This window comes from Ambystoma mexicanum, chromosome 5p, assembly GCF_040938575.1.
Source record: "Ambystoma mexicanum isolate Mex_15411 chromosome 5p, UKY_AmexF1_1, whole genome shotgun sequence".
In the NCBI taxonomy this organism is placed as follows: Eukaryota; Metazoa; Chordata; class Amphibia; order Caudata; family Ambystomatidae; genus Ambystoma; species Ambystoma mexicanum.
The window spans coordinates 485,168,806-485,194,806 of record NC_090930.1 but is presented as its reverse complement, the minus strand read 5'-3'; the positions used below and the strand labels follow the sequence as shown (position 1 = coordinate 485,194,806).

General features: G+C 46.8%; 1 protein-coding gene across 2 annotated transcripts in view; it reads left to right on the top strand.

The window, feature by feature from the left end:
• Positions 1 to 26,001, top strand: part of LOC138481032 (fibronectin type-III domain-containing protein 3a-like) — a 2,755,868-nt gene that overhangs the window by 1,038,903 nt on the left and 1,690,964 nt on the right. For both annotated transcript variants that reach the window (XM_069612893.1, XM_069612892.1), the window contains one exon: positions 18,115 to 18,168. In XM_069612893.1, the coding sequence (XP_069468994.1) occupies positions 18,115 to 18,168 (54 nt within the window). The remainder of the gene's footprint in view (positions 1 to 18,114; positions 18,169 to 26,001) is intronic.

Below are 26,001 nucleotides of genomic sequence, written 5' to 3'. Positions count from 1 at the left end.
TCTCCACATAGTTTGTGGGTCTTGGCCTTCCTCCCCCTCCGGCAGGCCAGCCATCCGTATGTTATTTCTTCTCGCCCTTCCTTCCGCTTCTTCCACCCGATTCTCGAGATTAGCAACCTGCTGTTTTAGCACATGTACTTCCTTTGCATTGCTAGTACTGACATCTGTATTGGTCTTCACTGCGCTTTCCAGACCACTCGTTCTCTCAGCCAACGCCCTGACGTCTTGTCTTAGCAGGGTAAGCTCAGTTCCTACCGCGTCAATCTTGTTCTGTAGGGTGGTTCGTAGGTCTGCCATTGCCGAGCCCCATTTCGTGCTCAACTCTGTTATAGCCTCCAGGATCTGATGCTTGTCTCCTTCTGGGGCTTCTTCCACAGGAGTTGCGGCCGTGCACTGAGCCGATGTCGTGGGCGTCCTCTGCGTTTTCACAAAGACCTGGGTTGTTTGGTCTTGGCTCTTAATCCTTTCACCGACATAGCACCACCCTACACACGCAACCAGTTTCTGCTCGGGGCTGTTGTTGCGACACTTTGTTCCTTCAGTCGTTATGGTGACTGTCTTCCTGCTCACATTTGCTATGGCGCACCAAATCGTCATTCGGATGGATTGTAGCCTCTCACGTTTTATTTTACACATATGATTCTTATTGGCTCACACTTCCACTGCCACCTCCTCCTGAGTCCAGGTTGCTTAGGCACATGTGTTTGGGTGCCCCCATGCGGTAATATGGATCACGTTTACTTATTGTACTTAGATTTCCCCTTAGTGGCTACTATGTGCCATTTTAAGGGTTGCGTTAATTTACACTACACCGGTCCTTGTCATTCGCATTTGCCGGCACACTCATATGGCCACGTGCACATGTATACTTCATTGTTATGGAGCTGGGCACTGCTGCATCTGTGGCCTGCGGCACCCGCCCCAATCACTGCCGACCCGCTCCTCAGGTCACCGCACGTTTGCACTGCAATGAAATGCATACTTTCAAGCCCAGCAGCTCGTAATGTCTTCCGCGCCACCCGGCGCTCACACAGCTCACTTCGGTGAGATCTGCTGCAATCAGCTCTGCCGAGGGCCCTCTTCCTCGCGGGCGCATCCGCCGTCTATTTCGTGCCGCAGCCCGTTTCACTTATATTTTATACGTGTGCAGGCACGGTTACTTCAAAGAGGCGCTGGGAGCCGCGTCTACACATAAAGCCCCTCTGTCTTCAAAGTATCCATGCAGGAACGCTCCCTGTGCAAGGTTATCGAAGCACCTCCTCGTCAGTTCGGGACCAAGAGAAACATTGTTTCCGCTAGGCGCTTTCGGTCGCCGTCTTCCCGCCTCGCTGGAGCCTCGGGATCCAGCCACTGCTGTTGACAATTACAAGTGGGGCTTATCGCATTTACCTCGCCACAGTATCCAACCGCTCCGGTCCCTCGGGCCCGGGAGCGTTACTTCATAAACGCGGTCCTCTTCCGGCATGCAGTGTTTCTCCTGTGCAGCCCTCTGTTAAACACTCCATTCAGACTAGAGGGATAAATCTCATTACCAAGCTGCAACAGCTCTTCCATTGTTCTCCGCCATCTTGGCAAAAAAGTATCCTCGCGGCCGCTCCAACTAAAGTCAATGTATCTATTGATGCACAAGCCCAAATGACTCACTCTTCAGGGTACACACAATCCATGCTTCCGACGCTCAAACTTACAATTTCCCGGCACAAGTGTCATTTTCTAAGCGTAATTCTGCAATTCAATGTCGGATCAGCCGGAGCCCAGCACAAAGCACGTCCTACTCCATGGCGCTCAAGCCACGCCCCCCGAGAAGAAGGAATCTCTTTAACGGCAGTTCACCTGGCCGAGGAAAAGAATATTACGGCAGATGCTCTGAGCAGGCAGAGAACGGTGTCCCACGAATGGTAATTGGCTCAGGAAGTCATTCTAGAGATCTTCGCCCTTTGGGGAACCCCTCAGGTAGACTTATTTGTGACCGGTACCAACCGAAAGTGCAAAAAGTATTGCTCAAGGGAATTTCCCCCGAGAGGGACCCTAGGGGACGCGTTTGTGGTGGAGTGGAATTTCCCACTACTGTATGCGTTCCCCCCCGATTCCCGTCATTCCTCAGGTCATCTGGAGGTTGAGACGGTTCGGGAGCCGCATGATTGCCCCGGATTGGGCCAGGAGAACGTGGTACCCGGACCTTCTAGACATGTCCATCTGTCCTCCAGTACGCCTTCCTCAGAGAGAGAACCTTCTCTCTCAAATGGAAGGTCAGGTTCTCCACCCAGAGGTCAAAACGCTCAACCTTCATGCTTGGTATCTGAAAGGCTGAGATACAGGGATTGGAACCTTCCAGATGACGTTATGGAGGTGTGCTTTCGGCAAGAAGGCCAGCGACAAAGTCTCTATACTGTTGCCGTTGGAAAAAGTTTTGCAACTGGTGCAGAGAAAAGAATGTCGATCCTTTTCTATGTTCTATCCCGGAAGTACTATCTTTCCTTCTGACCCTAGCGCATAGAGGTCTGAATATTGGAACAATAAAAGGTTACCTTGCGGCACTTTCAATCTTCAAGCGCTCGTCGGAAGAATGCTCCTATTTCAAAATTCCTTTGATAATACAATTCTTAAAAGGACTCACTAATGTGTTTCCTCCTCACCCATTTCAAGTACCGATTTGGGATCTCAATTTCGCCTTAAAATTCTTAATGTGTGCTCCTTTTGAACCGCTGCACACGTGCCCATTGAGATTGCTAACATGGAAAACGGCTTTTCTAGTTGCCTTAACATCTGCAAGAAGAGTGAGCGAATTACGGGCACTGTCTTCTGGGCCACCCTATACTGTGTTCCATAAGGACAGAGTTGTTTTGAAGGTCAAACCCTCTTTTTTTTTACCAAAAGTGGTATCTGAGTTTCACTTAAATCAAAAAATTGTGTTACAAACTTTCTATCCTCCACCCCATCCTAGTAAGGAGGAGGAAAGACTCCACAGGTTGGATCCAAAAAGAGCTTTAAGCTTTTATATCTCTAGGCTATCTAGGCTTAGATTGGATAACCAACTGTTTATTGGCTACACAGGAAAAAGATTGGGTCAATCAGTAACAAAACAGACCATATCACGTTGGATTGTCCTTTGCATTTCAGAATGCTACAGACTGGTGGGGAAAGACCCACCAGAAGGTTTAAGGGCTCATTCCACCAGGGGCATCGCTTCGTCTACAGCCCTGCAAAGAGGTGTTCCCAAAAAGTCCATTTGTGAAGCAGCGACTTGATCATCGCTGCATACTTTTTCAAAATTCTACAACCTTTATGCTTCCCAATCTAAGGAGTTAAATTAATTTTGGCAGAGCAGTTCTATACTCTGCCATCTAAAAAAATTACATTTTTTTAAACAAAAATCGAATCCCTCCTCCATAAGGATTGTCCTTACTGCTTTGGGAGTCTATCAAAGATGAGGTATACGTTGGAGGACAAAATCCACTCAAAGAACAAGTTACTTCTTACCTGGTAACGTTCTTTCGATTGGATGTTCCTCCAACGTATTCCTCATCGCCCTCCCAACCTACCCCTCTGTAGATTTTTCCCAGGCTATTGCCACTCCAACTCTCGCAAGGCAAAGTACCTGTCTACCGACACAGTCTGCATAGTGTAAATCAATAACAAAAGAGGGGGGAAAACAGAACTGAGGCAAACGGGTGCCACGCGTGCTACTTATACACCCGATGACGTCACCCACGACGGAGGCCTTCGAGGGACCATCGACTCGACGACATCGACGCACGGCGCCCTCTTCCGAAAAATTTTTTTTTTTCCAAAGCAGCTGAGCTGAGCTGCATGGAATAACATCAAAGATGAGGAATACATTGGAGGAACATCCAATCGAAAGAACGTTACCAGATAAGAAGTAACTTGTTCTTCTATGGTATGAAAGAGAATATTGGGAGAGCAGCAAGATCTGCAGAGAACATCACAGCGAATGGGATACAAATACAGCTGTTCCAGGTTCTGGTCTTGGTAACATTACAAAAGCAGAGAGCTATGGGTCAAGTGACGTGGGCCCTCATTGTGAAAAACATGTCATATAAGTGGATGTTTCCGTTTGGACTGCTGTTCAGTCTAGAAGGAGTGCAACATCGAATTACGTGTGCAGAAGGCCTAACATTGTTGAATTTGGAAGAGGAGGAAGGTCAGGGAGAGAGATGACTAAGGCCCTCTTTCCAGCGAGGCCAGGGACAGTGGGACTGGTCCACGGTACAGGGAAGGTTGGGTGGTAGAGGGGCAAGATTGAAGGGCCAGGGGGGGGGAGTTTGAGGTGGGAGCGGAGGGGGGGGGACAGGGATAGATTTTCAATGAAAGGATACAGTCGAAGCAGGTGGTGGGCTGGGGGAGCAAAAGGGGGTTGATATTGATTATTTGACCTGGAGCGGAGTGCTGGCGAGTACTATTTTGGAATCTGTGGGAGGTGGTAGGATACTTCCTGATGGGGATTACCTCTGGTAATTTCATGGACCAAGGCATTGGGGTGGATCCCCGAGGGAGGGTATTTTAGGCTCCTTGGTCTGGGCCTGAGATGGTTTGTTGTTGGGGGCGGGGCCGGGGAGGGGTTTGATTTTATTTGGGAGAGTTGGGGTGTTGTGGGGTGCGGAAGGGAAAAAGGGGCCGAAGTAGGGGGAAGGTGAAAGTTCTGGAGATTGGGAAACAATAAAGGAGGATATGGACGCTCTCACTATGTCTAGAATTTAAAGTCTCATTGCTTAATGTGAGGGGACAAAACTCCCCAGTGAAGCGTAAAAAAGTGGAAGCATTAATGTGAAGGGAGGGGACGGATGTTATGCTACAAGAAACGCATATAAAGAAGGCCAACAAATTGGTTATTAGATGGCGGCAATCCTCCCGAATTTACCAATCCAATGCGGTGGGGAGGACCTTGGGGGTCATGATGGGGTTTAGAGATACACTTGGGGCTAATGTGTTGAGGGTCCAGGCGGATGGGGAGGGCAGGTTTCTCTTTTTAACTGTGCACTTCAAGCATGAACAAGTTACCAATGCAACAGTCTATGCACCCAGGACAGGATAGCTTTTTGGAGGAGGTGGCAGAGAAATCGGAGGGGTCTGCAGGGGGTGAGATTTTACTATTGGGAGATTTTAATTTGGCATGGGCTCCCAAGAAGGATAGAAGTTTTGTGGGACGGGGAAGGGATCATCACCTCCATCGCAGGTATTGAAGGAAAGCTTTGACAAGCCCCTGAAGCATTATACACTGCTGGAGATATTATGGGGTAACACAGGGAGGTTTCAGACAGCATGCATCACAGCAGTGGTGCAACAGGTATGGAGGCGAAATTGGGGGAGGCACACAGCCTCAATTTACCACTGAGAGCAGATCCCAAAATCATGAAAGCTTTGAGCGATTTTGGCTCATGTAGATGTGCAAGCATGAAGCTTAACACGCTAGGGGATGTGTTTGGGGGGAGAATCCTAATGCCATTCTCGGACTGAGCACAAAGATTCCACGTGTCGGAAGGACAATTTTTTGAACTTCGCATGGTTGACTAGGACCCTAGCTAGCAAGGGGGATACTGGATGAACCCCCAACCACGATGGGGGCAGAGCAGCATGCAGTCACAAGGTTGTATGCAAATCTACAAGATAGCGCAACGCCACCCCCTTAAAAGTTAGAGAAGTAGAAACGAAATTTGGGAATGTCACTGGAGGGAGAAACATGGTCCAAAATCTGTGCTAATATATCAGTTTTTGCGTAATGCACGCTTTTAGCTGATCCAATTTTATATCATAAACTGAGCATACATAACATCAAAAAAAGCTACACATGATAGATGCAAAGGCCCCACACACTTGCCCAAGATGTAAGGGTGAGTTTGCAGACTTCTGGCACATGGTTTGCATACGCCCGCAAATTGAAAGTTATTGGCAGGCTGTGATCGACAGGATCAATTACCTACTGGGGAGGCAGTTGGAATGCACAAATCAGGTATGTTTGCTAGGAATGCTCCCGGGGGACAAAAAGAAAGAAGGGACACGCACAAACAAAATAGCAGCCTTCCTACTGGTCCTAGCAAAGTGCTACATTGCCAATTTGTGGAAAAACCTACAGGACCCTAGCTGCAGCAATGGTCTCAAGACATATTGAAATGGGCCACTGCGGAAAAGGCAATAGTAAGAGAGCAGAGAACGGAGGATTATTCCAATGCCCTGCAACTGCAGTGGGGGCACTCTCCTCAACGAACTCCAAGCATCACCAGATGATCTTCCCCCATGAAGGAATGAACGGGTTAACACTGATCTAAGGCATACTATAGACCAGGTAGGAAATTAAGAACTTGACAGAACAGAGATATAAATGCCCCCCAAGAGACAACAGATACAAGACATCTTGTCATTTCTGAGTTGGAATGGGAGTGGGAGGGAGAGGGAATGCGGGTGGGGGGAGGGACCAGACATTCATGTTCAGCTGTTGATAACTTGTTTATTAAAAAACTCAATAAAAACATTTCAAACAAAAACAATAATTCACCACTATAACAAATGAACCATTCAAGCTAAGCCTTGCTGCTCAGTCACACTACCCAGATAGTGTGGCTAGACATTAGTTTCTATACCTTTTCCGTAGAATAGGGTGGCCATCTGAACATCTTCCACCCTGGGACCGTTACCAGATTTCGAATGAATTGTGTCCTCCAACGTATTCCACATCTTTGACATGTAATGTCCACAGCTGTGTACTTCGGACACCTTTTTGGCAGAGGGTGTCCTGCGTCAACGGCGTCTGGTCGATGTCCCTCGAAGGCCTCCGCCGAGGGCAACGTTACTGGATGTTATAGTAGCCTCAGTTCTGTTTTTTTCCGCAAACGTGTTTGCTTGGGAGACTCTGTGCGCCTCGTGTATTCCTCGTGAATAGGTCTTCTTCAACCCCTCTGACTCCGCGGTCTGGCTTCAAGACTTGCCGGGACTGCAAGACAAAGATGTCGATTACCAACCCGCATCGCATTTGTTTGTGGTGCTTGGGCGAGAGTCCACGACACTGAAGACTGTTCCAAATGCCAGTCGCTGACCGCTAAGGCATTGCAGGAACGTAAGGGAACGCTTCAGGCAGGTAGAGGTTGTAAAGTAAGTCCCGTACATTGAAGTCCAAGGGTATTTTCACTGACGATTCGAGCGGCGACTCTCTGTGACGGAAGGAGTCCCGGGGGTCTCGGTCCCAGAGTGGTTCCCGCCATTCCTCCTCGTCTCAGCAGTCTAGGAAGCGCCGACAATGGTCTCCTTCCCCGTCGTCCTCGGAGGATGGAGCCGCGAGGAAAGTGGCTTGTCCAACCAAGTCCTCGGCTCCGGAGGAATGGGCTGCCTTCAGGTAGCAGATATTGGCGATTTTCTGTCTGTGCCTTCTAACAAAGCCACCAAGGAACTTTCTCGATCTGTGGCTCGTGCGCCTTCGGGCTCGGGTCCTTGGCGCGATCCTCATCGTGAACCTTCGAGGTCCCGTTCAGACAAGGCGCAGGGTGGTCTAAAGAGATGTGCTTCCAGGTCTAGGTCCTCGTCCCCAGTGAGACCGCAGAAACCTGTTAAGGGCTCGAGGTCAGCATCGACTCTGTCAGCAGCGGGTCGTCGGATACGGATGTCGAAGCTTTGTCTTCGTACCAGCCGTCGGCACCATTGTCGACGCCTTAGCCATCGGCGCACTAGACGCCGAAGCCATCAGCGCTCCCGATGCCTTAGAGACCTTTTGGCCAGGATTTGCCGTCACAGGTCCCTGGTACAGTGGATCCTCCAAGGAAGGCTACTTCCAAGTCTGTAAGGCCTGTTTAGGACTCCAGACCTTCGCTGTCCCGAGACAGGACTTTTACCTGCCTCTGGATGAAATCTATGATGAGGAGGAGAGGTCATATTTAGATTTCGACCCTTTTGAGCTTCATGTGGCTCCTGTCATTTCAAGGGATAGTCAATTGGAAGAGTTAAGGCAATCTCTTCATGGTGCTAGTTGCCTAGACACTTCTTCTGAGGTGGAATTTGGCAGGCCTGAGCCTGGGGCTCATGCTGAGTTGTCCTACAGGAGACTGATGGCTAGAGTCATGGAATATCTTGGTTGGTCAACTCCTGCTGAGGCTTTTGTTCAGGATGACTTGACGGATATTCTGGATAAAGGTCCGTCCTCTGACCAGGTGTTACCTTTTCATTTAACCTTGCAAAAAAGGGTGGCGGCTGCTTGGCAGGCCCCGGAATCTCTTCCGGCACTTAACAAATTGTTACCTAAAAATACTGCCCTTCCGGTAGTGACCCCAGCTATCTTTCATCTCGCCCTATTCCCGAGAGTTTGGTGGTTCAGGTGGCTATGGGCACCTCAGGGCAGGCGGCGTACCCTACCATCCCTCCTGATAGGGACGACAAACGCTTCAACGGTTGGGCACGAAAGGTATTTTCTCCAGCATGGGGTCTGGCATGGATTCACATGCTCATGAATATTCCCCGTCGTCAGGCTGGGAATCCTCTGTAAAGAAAAAATCAGTATCAGTTTCGTTTCTGATCTGTCTTTCTTAGTAGTAACCAATCACTAGTCTCTGGGTCATACTGTCCCCAGCCAATGACTGCCCTCTCCCTAAGCCCCGCCCCTGGCAGCCATCCTCAGATTTTTACCGCACGTTCAAGTGTTGGGGGTCCTCGTGCTATAGCTCTCGAGCTTTTACTGCGTTTTCGCGCTTTTTCAAAGAGATTTTCTCATTTTTCGGTTAAATCGAGCCTCAAGCTCCGTTTCTACTTCCGATCAATGGGGACCCGTTTCGGAATTTTCTACGCCCCTCAAGGGTGAATTTTTCGTTGAGTGACGCTTCTTGGGGGATTCCAGAAGACATGAGGCCAACCATGTACGCAGCCCAGGACAAGGGGAGCTCGACAGCCGGATCCAAGCTCTTCAGGATCTGCCCTGGATGCGGGTTACAGAATGTTTTCAAGGAGGACGAGCATTCAAGATGTCTCTACTGCCTTCATGAGGACAAGACGCACGTGGAGAAGGACTGTGCGTTCTGCAAGAACCTATCGGAACGAACCATGAAGGATCGTCATTCCCGCCTCGCCAGCTGGCTGGAGAAGGGCCCAGCAGGAGAGAAGAAGAAAAGGTCTGAGCGGTCTTCCAAGTCCTGTGAGGGCGCCCCGGCGACGGGGGCTCAACAGAAGGCTAAGCACCGCGAGTCCGCGGGCACCGGGAGTGCCGAACGGTCGGGCTCTTCGGCTGCCAGGCAGGCGCGCCTTCCCCAGCACCATCAACCACGAGCCAACGCTCTGGTTCGGGGAAGAGGAAATCCGAGAACCCGGGTAAGCTTCTGTTAGGCAGAAACCTGTGCAGTTCCCTTAGGGACCACTGCAAAAGATTTAGGACTACAGGTGGTTGGCAGTAAACCCAATTGGTAGCAGTCTGTACCACCCAGATTTACCTGGTAGCTGTGGCTGAGCAGTCAGACTTCTCTCAAGATGAGTTAGGCAGGATGCAGAGTATACACAATAGGTACAGAGACACAGTAGTACAAGCAAACACTGACCAGAGCTTTGGTGTGAAAGTATATAATTATTTATTTAAAGACACGCTTGTAATTTACACTAGCACAAAAAGAGGTAAGTAAATTCAACACACTGTCACTATTACTAGATGTACATCCCTTATTCCTTATCAGACAAGTCTTAGTTAACACCACTTATTTCCAGACAGAGGTGACACTCCAATAAGTTAAGAACAAGGGAGGGAAAAAGGCAGAAATTAGGAAAAGCACACAACACAATACTTTAGAAGCACCCAGCAAGGCAGGAAAGTCAAGTCTACTTGTGAGCAAAAAGTTCAGAGGCCAGGCTCCCTCTTTGAGAGAACAGAGCACCAATGTGCCCAAGATCAGTTTTTAAAAGTCTTAAAGTCTTGCAAGGAGTTCAGAAAATAATTAATTCAGCTGAGAAAAGTTCAGTTAGCCAGCCTAGGGCCAACCCAAGTGGTAAGTGGAAGCTTTAAGAGTCACCACACACAGACCGTTGCGAGGGAGGCCAGGCGGACACAGTACTTTCAAAGTGGAGAGGATCCTCCAGCGGGGGCAGTTGTTCCTGGCAGCAGGTGTAAGTCACGGCGTCGTCCAGAGGAAGAGATGGTCTCGACGTGGAGGAAAGCTGACGGTCGTTGCACTGCCAGGGAAGAAACCAGCCGCGGAGTTCTCCGGTTAAAGGGTAAGGCCCTTTTATTTGCGGTGGTGGAAAAACCGTGGTATCCCAGTTGCCGGGGTGCTTGGCACAGGCAAGGCAGTCACGAGATGGTCCAGGAAGGCAAAAAGACGGGCAAACTGGTTATCCCCACCAGTCAAAGGAAGAAGACTCTCCGGACAGGAGATCTCCTCTGTTGTCGGGAAAAGTGGTGAGACGGTTCAGCAGGGCTCCACCGGTGGTGTCGTCGTTGCCGGTCGGCTCGACTTCTCCCTCCTCGGATACTTTAGGTCCTGTGGTGACTTCTGAAGTTCCAGTCCCCAAAGCCCTGCTTTTATGCAGAAAACCCCCATTCATCAGTCCTAGCTGTCACTCAAACATGCTAAGTGGTGAGCCGGGCGCCTCACCACTGGGCCAATCACACCAGAGTGCGACGCCAAGGCAACTCAGTCCACGGGGCCTAAACCCCCTCCCAAACCCCCTGTGGTACCCAGACAGAGTGGCACCACTTTTGGAGGCTTCTGTGGAGAAGCCCGCCAAAAAGTGGAACAAAGGGCTCGACTTGGGTTGGAGTCACAGAAGCGAACACAAACGCCATTTTGGAACCGAGTTTCGGCAAAAAATACCAACCGGTGAATTTATATTAATTTAATAAACCGGCGGTATGTTCGAGGGTATATTAAAAAGTGGTAGCCTTGAACAATGGGAAAATACCATAGGAATATATTCGCGGTCGAATATAAAAAGTTGTATCCACTGCCACCAGCCAAAACTAGGTCGGGGGGACTGGACAGTGCCCCCTCAAACAACAGACCCTGGGGCAATCGAATTGCCCCGACCAGTACGTCCACAATATGATGGTTTGTACTGGTTCTGTTCACAATTTAAGACTAGTAAAGCCAATGGTGACTTTACATGCCCTGGGAGACAGTAGTCAGTCCCAGGGTATGGAGTCTATGTTTGGGGGTCACTACGACACCACTGGGTTACTGCACAGAGGGTGCTGTGTAACCCATATACCAAAAATACATGAAGCCCTAGGGGGTAAAGGACCCCATAGCCCATAAAGCACATACAAAGTCAAAGGAACACCTCAAATCATGTCTAAGAGTGGGAGAAAAAGAGTCTCACTCTTAGCAGGAGAAAAAACAAAACCCCAAAAATCCAGCAAAGCTGCTGGGGGATTCACTAGGTTTGGGAAATTAGCCTTTACAGATAATTCTCCCTAACACCCAGGAAAGCTTAATGGGTGCTGGAGGTTCCTGCATATTTAGAACAAAGACCTCATTAGCCATACGTCTTTGGCTGATCCAAGGACAAAGGAAGGCTTGGACACCCATCCTCCCAAAGGAGGGGCAGGATGTGGAGGAGGTTTCTCAGTGAACTTCAAAGGACTGGCCATTTTCTCACTTGGGAAGTAAGAAAAAAAAACTGCCATGGATTTAGAATGGAAATTACCTATTTTGCCTCAGAACTTTGACATTTAACAGGGCAACCAAAATAAGTAGACAAGTGAAAAATACATACTTATGAATCTAAACTCATGCTAGACATTTGAAGATTTGGTAGGAGTTCTTGTACGAGTTCTTACTACGTAAGTAACCAAAGATACACCAAAACAATGATTGTGGCAAAACTATTGATGCTGCAAATATGATATTGTATACCCATGTTCTAGGGGTCATCGCCCAGATATGTTTTGAATTAGAAATTGTTAGGCCAAACCATTGTGATGAAAAAGGACAAAATTCCACAGAACGACAAAGACAGCTCTCACAGAGATGGGAATTGGACGCCAGGATAACCCATCAAATATGTAATGTATGTGTTCGATTGTATTAAGGGGACATCATTTTAGAAATGTACATTTGTGCAAAAGTTAAATTGTGGTTCAAATCAATATGGGAGTTCCTAAATCGCAACATAAAATATGACTGCTCTTTCTGACTGCCAATCAGAACAAGGCAAGTGCCTTTGGACACTCACAGCCGTGGGGGTGTGGTTTGAAATTCTGCCCATACCATAAACTTTGTGATGTCACTTGGTAGGATAAATATAGGAACTTCACCACACATACAGACTGCTTCCTGACCACATCCTGATTTCTGCACAGCGCTTTGTTCCCGACTTCTTCATCCTGTCCAGAACTTATCATCTTGTCCTGATTCCAGACTTCTTTGCAAAACCCAGCCCCAGCAATTGCTGAACTCTTTTTCAGCTAGGCCCAAGACCAACCATCCCAAACTTAAGGGAAATTAATTCTGATCCAGTCTGGCTTGCTATCATTAAGGCTTACCTGCTGAAACTCGCCATCACGCTAATCTACTGTGTCCAGTGACCAGAAGGGCCAATCCAAATCCAGTCTGAGGTGCAGTCCAAATTGACCAGAACCGCCCAGCTGACCGATCCCTCCAGAAGTGCCCTGCTGCTGGTAGACCCGATCCGATGACCAGAACCCTGACGGTCCAATCTTAATTACAGTGGACTGTAAGTATCAACAGGAATCATGGTGACCCATGGTATATTTGTATTGTACTATCCCAATCTCAACCTATCCCATCTTTAACTTCAGAACCTCTAAAATTGTCAGAACCATTCTTGCGCTGATTTTTTTTCTCTTTTGTTTCATTAACCCATAATCCATTAGTGATTTGGATTAAATAAAGTAATTCCCATACAGAACGGAAACCAGAGTATCGTACGTGAAGAGTTACAAGCGGCTGTGAAAACCAATTGTCATTTTTAAAACCGAATTTCTGCTTTTCTCTGTTCGATTTTTCAAAAACGCCTCTCACTAAATCTTCCATAACTTCTTCAATTTTATAGATAGAAACTCTCACTGAAACCTAAGATCTGTAGCTACATCCACAACTAAAAACTGCATCGTGGAACAGTGTATTTGACCCGTTTTTATTAAAAATCGCATAGTGAAATTTTGCTGCAAATTTACATTTTACAAAAGGTTTACACATGCCTTTTCCCATCCAAAGTGTTTCTTAACTCCCATTCTAATCTAAAGTGTGTACTGTTGTTTATCTTGTAGCTCATGTTTGTTAGGACCTGTTTAGCATTTCTCCCATAGAAATTTCTATCAATTTAAGCATTTTTGCACACTTTTCCTTGTTCACAAAGCCATTTTCAGTTAAAAAAGTGTCAATTTCCAAAGACGGTTTTCTCTCTTGTTTGGGGAGGGAAGATTGCATTCAAATGCTAGACATTGTTCTGTCATTCCTGAATACCTGCTGCTTACTTACATCTGTGTAGGATTGCTAATTTGTGCCTTAAGAACTTTGCAGGGGGAAATATCAACCTAAACGCGATCTTTTCACAAGCCAAAACTGTTCTTTTTCCTGTGTTTTCTATTCTGCATTACTATAAGTGAATTGAATTGCTTTACTTATTTTCTGAATTGTATTGTCACCACTTGGTGATTGCTGCCCCATATATCTATATTAAATTTGTGTCAGATTTGAATATTAAATAAATAAAAATGTACTTACTTTTTCCTTCTACCCTAATTCTTGGTCCAGTGTGACCTGGGACGTATTTTGAGACGGGTGTGATATGAGTGGTATATCATTCCGAATTTTGAACCTATAGACACAATAAATATTTCATTGCACACTATATGCTAGGCGAGACCCAGATGTGTGCCTGACTGAAATCCTTAATGGCTACGAGCACACTTATGCACAGATTTGCGTGGTTGCTGAAGTCGGGTTTTGCTCCGGATGTGCAAGCCCGTCTTTTGAACATGCCCTTTGATGGCGCGCATTTGTTTGGCAGCAAGGCTGACGAGAGCCTTGAGAGGTTGCAGACATCAAAAGCTGTGGCAGAATCTTTAAGCGCAGCTGTGCGTCAACCTCCACCTTTTCGTCCTAGGGGACAGCAGTGGAAGGGAGGTTCTTTTCGTTATTACGCTAACTTTGGCAGAACGAGAGGAGCCGCCAGTCAAAGGGGTCAGCGTAAAAGTACCCGTGGTGGTCTGGGAAATAGAGGTGCCAAAGCCGCTCAGGCAGCTGTCTTTGCCTTCAGGCGCTGCCGCAACCTCTCCAAAACAGTCATGAGGCCATGTCCCATGGCTCGCTGGTAAGGGGCAGATTGTCTCAGCATCTCGAAGAATGGCGCGCCATTACTTCGGATGCGTGGGTCCTGGATACCATAGCCTTCCCTTCCCTTCCTACAGCAGCCTCATGACAATGCACTGGGGAATCTCTTTTTGAAGCTTCCAGATCCGCTCCTTGTGCAGGAAATCCTGACCCTGCTATAGAAAGGCACTGTAGAACTGGTGCCTGTAGCGGAGAGGAACAAGGGATGGTATTCCCCATATTTTATGATTCCAAAGAAAGAGGGGGGATTGAGACTCATCCTGGATTTGCATTGCTTGAACAACCTTCTCAGGAAGGACAAGTTCAAGATGGTCACTCTTTCTCAAGTCCTCCAGGCCATTCAACTTCATTATTGGTTGGTGTCTCTGTACCTACAGGATGCTTACTTTCATGTGCCGATTCATCCCAAGCACCAAAGGTACCTGAAGTTTGCGGCTGACGACTCGCACTTTCAGTTTCCGGTCTTCCTGTTTCAGATTAACTTCCGCCCAAGGGTCTTCACCAAGCTCATGGTGGTGGTGGCAGAGTATCTCAGGCGAGGTGGGATTCAATTCTACCTCTACCTGGACGACTGGCTGATCCGTGCGTGTTCTCCCGAGCAAGCATTGGATCACCTTGGTCTCACCTGCCGCTCCCGCCACGAGCTGGGCTTCTCCCTCACTTTCAAGAAGTCCCATTTGACACCTTCCCCAACAGCTCAAGTACATCGGGGCTGTGTTGGACACGTCCTTGGGGAAGTGCTCGCCTCCCAAGGTGAGGGGTCATCACATTGTGCAGATGGTGGACACGTTTCAACATGTCTAGTCTCCCGGCTTTCAAATTCTTAAGGTTGCTCGGCCTCATGGCATCCTGCATTTTTCTGGTGCCAGGGGCCAGGCTGAGGATGAGATCCCTGCAATGGGTCCTCAAGATGCAGTGGTCGCAGTTCTCAGGCAAGATGTCGGATACCATGCAGATTCTAATCTCTGTCTCCCAGGTTCTTCTGTGGTGGGCCAACAAGGGGAACCTGATGAAGGGGGAGCCGTTTTGACAACCGTGGCCGGAGGTGACTGTAGTGACAGACGCTTCCCTCACAGGATGGGGAAGCTCATGCCGAAGACTTGACCACCAGCGGTCGTTGGTCTCCGCCAGAGTCCAAACTCCACATCAACCTGTTAGAGCTGAGGGCCATCAGGCTGGCCCTGAAGGCTTTGCTGCCGTCTGTGCGGGGGGGAAAGAGTGTCCTAATCATATGGGCAACACAGTGGCCATGCATTACCTCAACAAAAAAGGGGGGGTAAGGTCACTCCCGTTGTGCAGAGAGGCAATGCAGCTCTGGTTCTGGGCAAACCAGCAAGGAATTTTGCTCTCGCCAGTTCATCTGGCCATAGAGGACAATGCGATGGCGGATGCTCTGAGCAGGCAGAGCACGATCTCTCACGAGTGGGAATTGGCTCAAGAAGTCCTTCTGGAGATCTTTGCCCTTTGGGGAACCCCACAAGTGGATCTCTTCGCCACCAGTGCCAACCGGAAGTGCGAGAGATTCTGCTCAAGGGAATTTCCTCCGAGAGGATCCTTAGGAGTCGCCTTTGTAGTGTATTGGTAATTCCCACTGCTGTACATATTTCCTCCAGTCCCGTCATTCCTCAAGTGTTAAGGAGGTTACTTAGGTTCGGATCCCACATGATCCTCATTGCTCCGGATTGGGCCAGGAGAGCGTGGTACCCGGACCTTCTAGAAATATCCATTTGCCCTCCACGCCGTCTTCCCTACCGAGAGGATCTGCTCTTGTGCAAGGGGGGTCAGGTTTTCCATCCAGAGGTCAGGACTCTCAACCTTCACGCTTGGTACCTGAAAGGTTGAGGTATAAGGATTGGGACCTCCCGGATGATGTGATGGAGGTGTTGGTTTCGGCGAGGAGGACAGCAACAAAATCCCTGTGCCGTTGGCGTACGTTTTGCAACTGGTGCAGAGGACAAAATATTGATCCTTTTCAGTGTTCCATTCCTGTGGTTTTGTCTTTCTTATTTTCTTTGGCCCACAGGGGCCTTCAAGTGGATAACGTTAAAGGTTACCTGGTGGCGCTGTCTATCTTCAAGCGCTCGTCTGAACAATGTTCTTACTTTAAGATTCCTTTGATTTCCCAATTTCTTAAAGGGCTCACTAATGTGTTCCCACCGTCCTGTTTCAAGGTGCCGGTTTGGGATTTGAATTTGGTTTTGAAATTTCTCATGGGTGCTCCGTTTGAACCCTTGCACTCTTGTCCTTTGAGATTATTGTCCTTCAAGACTGTGTTCTTGGTTGCGGTTACTTCCACTCGCAGAGTGAGTGAATTGCAGGAACTTTCCTCTAAGCCTCCCTTTACTGTGTTCCACAAGGACAGGGTAGTACTGCGGGTACGTCCTTCCTTTCTACCTAAGGTAGTATCTGAGTTTCATTTGAGTCAGAAGGTGGTTCTCCCTTCTTTCTATCCTCCTCCTCATCCTGGTAAGGAAGAGGATCGACTCCATAGGTTGGATCCTAGGAGAGCTTTGAGCTTTTATATTTCTCGGATGTGCAGGGTCGGATTGGACGATCAACTCTTTGTAGGATATGCTGGACACCGGTTCGGCCAGGCTGTTACCAAACAGACCTTGTCCAGGTGGATTATCCTCACCATTACGGAGTGTTACCGCTTGGCGGGTAAGGACCCTCCTGAAGGGAGCGCAAGCTCATTCCACTAGGGGTGTGGCTACTTCCACAGCCCTCCAACCAGGAGTTCCTATTAGGAATATTTGTGAGGCTGCTACATGGGCTTCACCCCACACCTTTATTTAACATTATTCCCTGGATATGATCCATGGTCAGGATATGGCCTTTAGGAAGGCGGTTCTTTATTCCGCAATCTGATTGGGTACAATTATTGTCCCTCCTGCATTTACTGGTACTGCTTTGGGAGTCTGTCAAAGATGTGGAATACGTTGGAGGACACAATCCATTCGAAGAACAAGTTCTTACCAACTGGTAATGTTCTTTCGACTGGATGTTCCTCCAATGTATTCCACATCGCCCTCCCAGCCTGCCCCTCTGGAGAATTTCCTATGCGATTGCAGCTTACGTTTCCGCAAGGCTCTGTGCAGTCAAGCAGGCATGAGACTGGTGCCACACGTTCTGAGGGAAAAAACTTAAAATGAGGCTACAGGCGTCGTGCGTCCTCTTTATAACATCTGGTGACGTCGCCCTCGACTGAGGCCTTCGAGGGACATTGACCCGACGTCATCGATGCAGGACGCCCTCTGCCGAAAAAGTTTCTGAAGTGCACAGCTGTGGACATTACATGTCAAAGATATGGAATACGTTGGAGGAACATCCAGTGGAAAGAACGTTACCAGTTGGTAAGTAACTTGTTCTTCTGTGATTGGTACCCAACCCATTCACAGAATGGCATGCTAGATCAGAAGTGCACCATTCAAGTATCATTGATTTCAACTGGTTATGCTTGATGTCATACCAACATTCAATAGTATTTTCATTTTAGTTGATATGTTATCCTGTCAAATTAGATATATTTGTAATTCAAGTGCGATGCATTGGGTGCAGATGTGTGGCCTGCAGCGGAAGTGATATGGCTAATGCGAGGAACAGATGGGACATTTGTAGCAGCGTTAACATTGCCATGAAAATGCAGCAGTAGTTGCGGTATTCGTACACTACCCAGATGTTAGATGTTACCTAGTGTGAAATGCCCTACAAGCACATTGTTTAAAAGCAGAAGATAACCTAATTATGAGAATGTTTTAGATGCATTATATTTTCAAGAATTAATATGTATTTTTACTGTGACTGACTTAGCCTCAATTTTCTTTTCCATATTCTGTTTCAGGCCTCAAGTGATAATGGGTCCAAGATCAATGCTTTTCTTTTAGAATGGGACGAGGTAGGTTTTCATTTCTTAATTGTATTTGTTAGTAAAAATTGTGTGCAACGCGGGAGTTGCCTGAGCCACGGCATCCTTGCTTGTATTGTCTGTCAAAAATAATCTGCCTTATTCTTGGAGTTGGTCATCGTCCTCACTGTGCCAGTTGTACTGGAATGTCTTGCCCCATGAGGAGTTCTTCCTCCAAGCTAGCTCTACCCAACAGTTGGTTGGGTCTAGTACTGTTATGAGCAGGTGGGAGGGGAGGGGAGCGAATGGAGGGGGGTTGGGGTTGGGGTTGCGAAGCAAAGTTGGGCATGTTTCTTCTGGTTTTTTTTAATGGTTGTCATCAGGACCCTACTGGCGCTCTTGTATGTTAAAATGCTTAGTAAAAATAAAGTTAAAAAAAATGAAATTGTGTCAAAACCTCATGTTGAGGTGCAAGAGGAAAAATGGCAGTCATTGGGCTCCTTAACATATAAACATGGGTACGTCCATAACATTCTGACAATGATGTTTGTGTTCGTTTCAGTCATCATAGCAGCAGCTTTGACATTCAGTTTTTAAGTTAATGGTTTGTTCTGTCTTATAATTAGAGTATCTTTATATGTACTGTTCGTTTTGACAGAACTGCTTGCGCAAACCACCATTGACCCAGTTTAATGGGTACTTAAGAGTGAAAAAATGGGTTAAACCGGACGAACTCCTGTGTGCAGTGGCATTGTTTACTGTGTATATACTACCACACTGTGTGAGAAGTACTGCAGTGCATGATTTTCTTGAGTCTGATGGCTTCAACATGAAAAGCCAAGTTAGTCGTATCATCCTCTGAGAGTCGGGGAGAGGAGGAGATTTGAATAAGTAGGTATGCAAGAGTTGTTCACAGTGCCTGTGTGAAGAAACCTTTAGTAACCTTAGAGTGATGAGCACATTCTGTGCAGTCAAAATGTAGCTCCTTCACTGTACGTCCTAGCACTTACACGCAGAACTATCTCCTGCTGCGTGAAGGAGCCATTAGTGAGTAGCTCCAGTAGGGATGAAACGTAGTAAAAAGAATTACATGGAAATGTCACCCCTGGTTCGTTTTCCTCAGTCTGTCCAACTCGTATTTAGAGAATATTACATAGAGCAGCTTGATTGTTCAAGACTTCATCTAATGCCATCAGATTGCGCAGGTGTGAACCAAAATATTCATCAAGGACAGCAGTATGCATATCCGGCCTCTACAAAGTATGGGGACCAAAATCTGGGACGGTTTTAAGGAAAACAGTGTTGCGCTCTCTGCTATAGAAGAGCTGCTTAAACAGCATTCCATAGTTATTCTGACTCTGTCAGTTTTAACTAAGGCTTAATTAAGCAGTAAAGATAGAATGGTGTAAGTGAAACGTTTTGCGTCTGCACTGCAGTGTTTGTTGTGGAGATTATTTTGGCAAATCTTGCCCTCTATCCTGAATGTCTCAGCACTACCGCTGGACTCACTGGGATTTTTCATTGACCTTGAAGGTCAGTGAGACTTTATTTCACTCACCTCATGCGTTTACTTTTGTTCTGGGCACACTGGACCCTTTTCCCCAAGGTTCCCGTGTGGGGAGATCTCTCCCCTTTGCTTTGCCTTCCATGCATTCGTTGGTTGGTCAGGAAGGGTCCCCATGATTACAAGAGGGTTCATGTTGCGCGCACCGTATTGATGATTGGGCGTGGCAGCACACAATGTTGCAATGTCATATGTATCGAGCGTAGTTAATTGTGGATTGGAGATGTTTAGTCATAAAATCCTGTAAATTGGGCGTCCAACCACACCAACTCCTGGATAACTTGGAGCATACACCCCACGAGAGGAGTACATTCAAGTTCTCCCCTATCTCTCTAGAGGATATACTTTCTACCATTAGATGTACCGCCTGCTCCTAAAACATACTACCTCCCATGCTTATACTGGACAATGCCAGGACTTTTCCCCCCATCTTCGTAGAATGGTGAATACTTTGTTTAGAGACAACAAAGTCCCTATTGCAATTAAAACAGTTAATGTTACACCCATGGTCAAAAAACCTTTATTAGACCTACATGGCCCTTCCAATATCCGTCCAATAACGAACTGTAACTTTCTCCTAAAAATCCTGGGCAAAGTCGCTACCATCCAACTCCAAGATTATGTTGATAGGAACAGCCTCCTACACACCCAATGTTAGGACAGTTTTTTTGAAGTCAAGTTAAGGGCATAGCAAAACCATTCTACTGAGGCAGTACAAGACTCCACTCTTAGTATAAGGCTGTACCACCTGAGTTCGGGGTAGCGTAGAGAGAGCAGCGAGGCTTATCTTAGGAGGGTGAGATGGCAGTAGATACAGTACAAGTGAAAATTGTCATACAACTGATCCAAAGAAACACTGAAACACTATGTATTGTAAAAATAAAGGATTTATTTAAATACAGGTAGGCCCAGATAAATCTATGGGTTAAGTAAGTACTAACACAAAAACACAACACTATACTTGAAAGCACACAGGCCCAAGTATAAACCTTATTTGGAACACCTAACAGTAGTTCTAGGGAAGTCAAAACCTTGTTATAAACTTTTAGAATAGGTCACGCCTATTCTTTGGGAGTAAAAGACCAATGGTTACTTTTAGATTACTTTTGATAATACAAGGACAGTAGGCCCTTCCAGTTGTACAGTGACTCTTGGAACAAATCACATAAACAGTCAACTGGACAATATACTTTTGGTGAATAGTGAAACACTTATTCTAGGTGCAGTAAAAACCTTTAACTACTTTTGTCATAACACACAGTTATACCAGGTGAGTAAAACCTAAGGATGTAATATACAATTACAGATGCTTTGGAAATCAGGGAACCCCAGATTCAGGTAAGCAATAACTCTGGTAACTTGTTTTGGATGGCACACAGCTAACACAAGGCGAGTAAAACGCACATACTTTAACTTCACAATGAAGGGGAAAGTAAAACCCAATGTCACACTTTACTGAATACTTATTCTAGGTAGGCACCAACCTAATGTAGACTTATTAAGGACAGGCTAGCAGTAAGTCAGGGGAAGCAAGACCCAGTTGGAGGACACTCATACAGTTATCCTAACAGGACTAACCTGGTGATACTAACAGTTGGAAAACACTCATACAATTACCCTACAGGAATAATCTGGTGAAACCAACAGATTACTTTTGTAAAGAGGCACAACCTATTCACAGGGGAGTAAAATACCTTCACATCTACTTTCTTTTAGACTGGTAAAACAGTGGCTAAGGAAGAAAAGATGTTAACCATACTTTTAAGAATAGTGCATCACACATTCAAGATCAGTAAGAACTTTTGTAACTGTTCACTCTTAGAATTACAGTTACCAACCAACCAACTCTTTACAAGTAATTAAAACACTTGATTTCTTTTCTAGGCAGAAGTCCCAATCCCTTCAAAGTCTTTCCCTTAGAGCATGAGTGTTCTCAGTAGCAGAAAGGGGGTCACTAGGACTAGTGACCAACAGGCAGTGTTAGAATAAGTTCTTTAGTAGCAAAAGTCAGAGTTTCCTTTTGGAAAACTGGCAAACAAGTGAGTACTTTACTTCTAGAGTTAGAAGAGGGTCCAGGGGCTTCACAGAAGACACCCCAGCAGGATTCGAGCAGTGGGACTGGGTGTACTGGACGAGGGACCTCCCAAACACAGAAAACACCCCAGGACTACACAGAAATCCCAACAGGCTTAAGGTAAGTATATACCCAAGCCAACACAGTACCTCAGTAATGAAGAAGAGATTGCAGCAGGCGAACTTCAGGGACTGCAGCCAAATACCCGGTCAGTGGATTCCTTATCCTGGAGACTGAACACAAGACCTCAGAAGGGACTTTGCAGCAGGGATTGATGAAGAAGGCTCTAGGCAAGATTTCTCTCGCAGCTGAATGCGGTTCTGCTGGTTTGGCGCCTTTTCCAGGAGCACAGAAGAAGACAGAAAATCGCAGTTGAATTCTCATCGTTTAAGAGATCCAGCACTCTTGTGAGGGGACTTTTTGGACTCGATTCGTGTCTCTGGATATACACCAGGATGCCCACGAAGTTTCAGCATGATTCGGAATTTGGAAGACTGTGCACCGCACAGTGGCTGGAGGTCCCAGGGTATTGGGGTATTGCAAGAACGCAAAGTCGCAGCAACCCGTGGGATGGCTCAAAATGCAGGTCTTCTTGAGTCTAGTGGGTCTCACCAGGCTCTGGGTTCGGGTCGTCGTTTTCGGAGACCCCAGGTCGATCGGAAGGAAGGGCTGCAGCAGCCTCCGGTTACACAGCAGGCTCTCCAGCCGCTGGAAATCATTCCCGCCGCTTTTCCTTCGTCATCCTCTTCGGTTTTCTGTTCCAGTGGTCGACATCACTTCAGCTTCCAGGTTTCCAGTATTTATCAGGAACTGCAACACAACCTCTGCATTCTCTCCCCGCATTTTACAAGAAAGGGTCGTTTGGCTGTCCAATCAGGACAGCCAACCCCCACTGGGATTTATCCCAGTTGAAGGAAGGCATAAGACAAAGGAGGGGGAAGTTTTGGACTCCTCCCCCACTTCCTGTGCTTGCAGACTGACTGGAGCCTGGGCGGGGTGTCCTGGGGACTCCCGCCAAAGACAAAACTCAAACAAAATAATTTCATGCCCGCCCTGGATGTCAGGGGAAGGAACAAGAAATGACAAGAAACACTAAAATGGCAGAAAAAGAAGACGGGGGCCATTTTGGTAAAATGAGCACCCTTAGGTGCCTTTACTGAAGCTGTGATTACAGCCCGCGGTAAATGTGCACCAAATTAGTAAAAGGTATCACTGCCACCAGCCATTAAAGGTAAGCTTGTCACTGTAACAGAATTGTTACAGTTTAAATGTGAAAGGGGATACACTGTATCTCCCCAGCACTCCACATAAGGCGGGGTGTGCTGGTTTCACAGAATAAAATTTAAAAGGGATCCAAAGATCCTTTCTACCCTTGGGAACTGTAGTTCACTCAAGGTTAGCACAAGAAAGTTAAATGGGGAGCCCCTAGGACAGCCCAGCAACAACAGGCACTTATTGCCAATAAGTTGTTTGGACAGTCTTAAAAATGACACCCATAAAAAAAGTTAAAGATTAGGTGAGTGTGGAAAAAGGTTCCCACTCACTGAGGTATTAATGAAAAATATCCCACTAGAAAAGCAAAGTTCTGGGGTTGAACCAGGAAAGGAAGATTTACCAGCTCTGTGGGAATCTTACCTAACACCCAACAATCGGGCTTTAGAGGAGCACATGGTACAGAGACAGCCCTACTCGACCTTCAGATTAAAATACCCTAACCTATAAATCATGGCGTACCCCAGGAGGCCAGCCTATTGCCCCTTTTTTTCAATCTCTATCTGCCGTGTCTATGTACCCTATTAACCAATTTAGGGGTCTTTTTTTTTTACAAATTTCACTGACGATACACAACTTCTCATCAAACTGACAGCTTGTCATACCACTGACAATAATTTGCTTGCGTCTACAGCACCATCGAAGCCTGGATGATGACAAACTGGTTTTGCCTCAACGGAAGCAAGACTGGGCTTGTGATCTTTGGTTCACACCAGGCAAGAGCTAAGCTAGACACCGAATACACCACCTTTAAGATCCAAGACAGAAATATAAGGGTCTCTGATAAGGTCAAGACATTAGGTGCCTACCTGCAAGCATCCTTGGGAGCGGAGGTCCACGTAACATATCTGAAAAACAATTGCCGTTACCACCAAAAGCTACTCCGCCGCATCAGGCCAGTATTGAGTAAACAAAACCGCACCATTATCGCCAGAGCCACAATCTTATCCAGACTGGAATACAGGAATGCACTACTTATGGGAGCCAATATAAAATGCATCAAACAATGTCAGGTCATACAGAACAATGCAGTGAGGACAATTACCAGGAAAAAAGGGAAGAACATATCACAGAAGACAGAAATGCCCTTCATCGGTTAGCCCTGGAAGACCAGATCACCTTTAAAGCAATGACCATCGTCCATCACTGTATATTTGGATCCGCCCCCATTAACAAAAAAAAAATAATTAAAAAAAATAACCACATACGAACCATGCCACACCCTGAGATCCAAGGCACAAGGGTTTGTGAAAGTAACTCACTCCAAAAAAGCCAACGGACTTGGACGAGCCTTCCCTACCAAAGCGACATCTAAGTGGAACCAGCTCCCAAACAGCCTAAGGATAGAATCTAACTACCTATTCTTTAGGAAGAAACTGAAGACACTGTTGTTCAAATAAAGGACCTGCATAAATGCTAATGGCCATGTAATGTAATCTACTCGAAACCAGTAATCTTACTCTACTGTCCCGTCAGTTTTCTGTTGTCCTTGTCTTCATGTAATGCACCCTGATGCCTGCGGGTTTCGGCGCTATAGAAATAAATATGGGTGCTATCCTTTATTGCTCGCAGAGGGGTATACAGACCCTGAATTCGTACCTCCATTTTCCCTAGCGGCTAGACCAATGGCTATTAGACGGACACAGGTAGCGCCCCAGTCGGCTGCAGTTCCTAGAAATTGGAATCTCGAAGGAAGTGGAAAAGTGACTCCTTGAACATTTGGGGCTGCAGAGTGGTTACGAACGAAGAGCGGGAAGGGAGTTACTCCCATGACTGCAGATTAGCAGACAGATTATTATTTTTGTTCAACCTATATTTTGGGGTTTTTGACAATAACAGTAACCAAACACAACAATGCGCAGCGCGATACCCTATCCCTCCCGCCTTCCCCTGTGACTTGAACAGTAAGTTTCTCGTCAGCCATGCAATTACACTCCAGTCTGTATTTAGTAGTCGAAAAGAAATCTGGAATCAAAGAGGAGAAAACAGGAGTACCTCATCAAGGTTTAGTCCGATGATGTTAGCAAGTGGTTGATATAGGGTCCCCATATGTCTGGGGGTCACGCATGCAGGGGCAGAGTTCTGAAGAGTTGACTCCATATCGTGACAATACTCTACATCTTGGAGCCATAGTTGTGATGTGGATGGGCTGCCTTTCCCCCAGGTTATAGCTATGCCTCTATGTGCAAGTACTAGCAGTAGCCCAGCCAGTCTCCTCACCGGGGGTTGCAGGTCTTTTGTGTATCCCAGCATCGCCACTCTCGGGCTTTGCTCTAGTTGTTCCCCTACCATCAATGAGACCATGTCCAGAATTGCCAAATTGTCGGGCACTCCCAAGCTAGATGAAGAAAGCCTGTTGGGGATTCGCCACATCTCTCACAGGCCACTGATATGGACGGGCGTTGTCTGTGAAGTCTGGCTGGTGTATGGTACACTTGATGAACAAAATTAAAATGAATTAGCTTGTATCTGGAGTTTAGGGAAACCCTTTGTGTCTGCCACAGAATGTATGCCCAATCATCTTCCGTAATCGTACTCCGTAGTGTCCCTTCCCGCCTCTCTTTTGGGGTTGTCAGCCTGTTTGCGGTGCTTGTTAGGTCTTTGTAGATACTGGATACCAGCCTGCCTACTCCTTGTGTCCGAATCACCCTGTGTAGCAGTTGCATGTGGGTGGTTGTGCCGGAAATGATGGGAATAGTGATTTGAATGCATGTCGTAGTCGGAAATATATAAATACGTCAAGGGCTGAATATGCACCCTGTTCCCGCGTCTGTTGGATCGTCAAACTTCCATCTACAAACAGATGGTTTAGAGTTTCTATGTTTTATTTATCTGTCCACTTGAGGTATACCCTCTCGGCTGTGAGTGGCATCCCCAGGATAAATCTTGCCGGGAGGAGGGGGTGAGTATCTAACCGTAACATTGCTTTTCTCTGCAATTCTTTTCCATACGTAATCAACACTACATTTAGCGT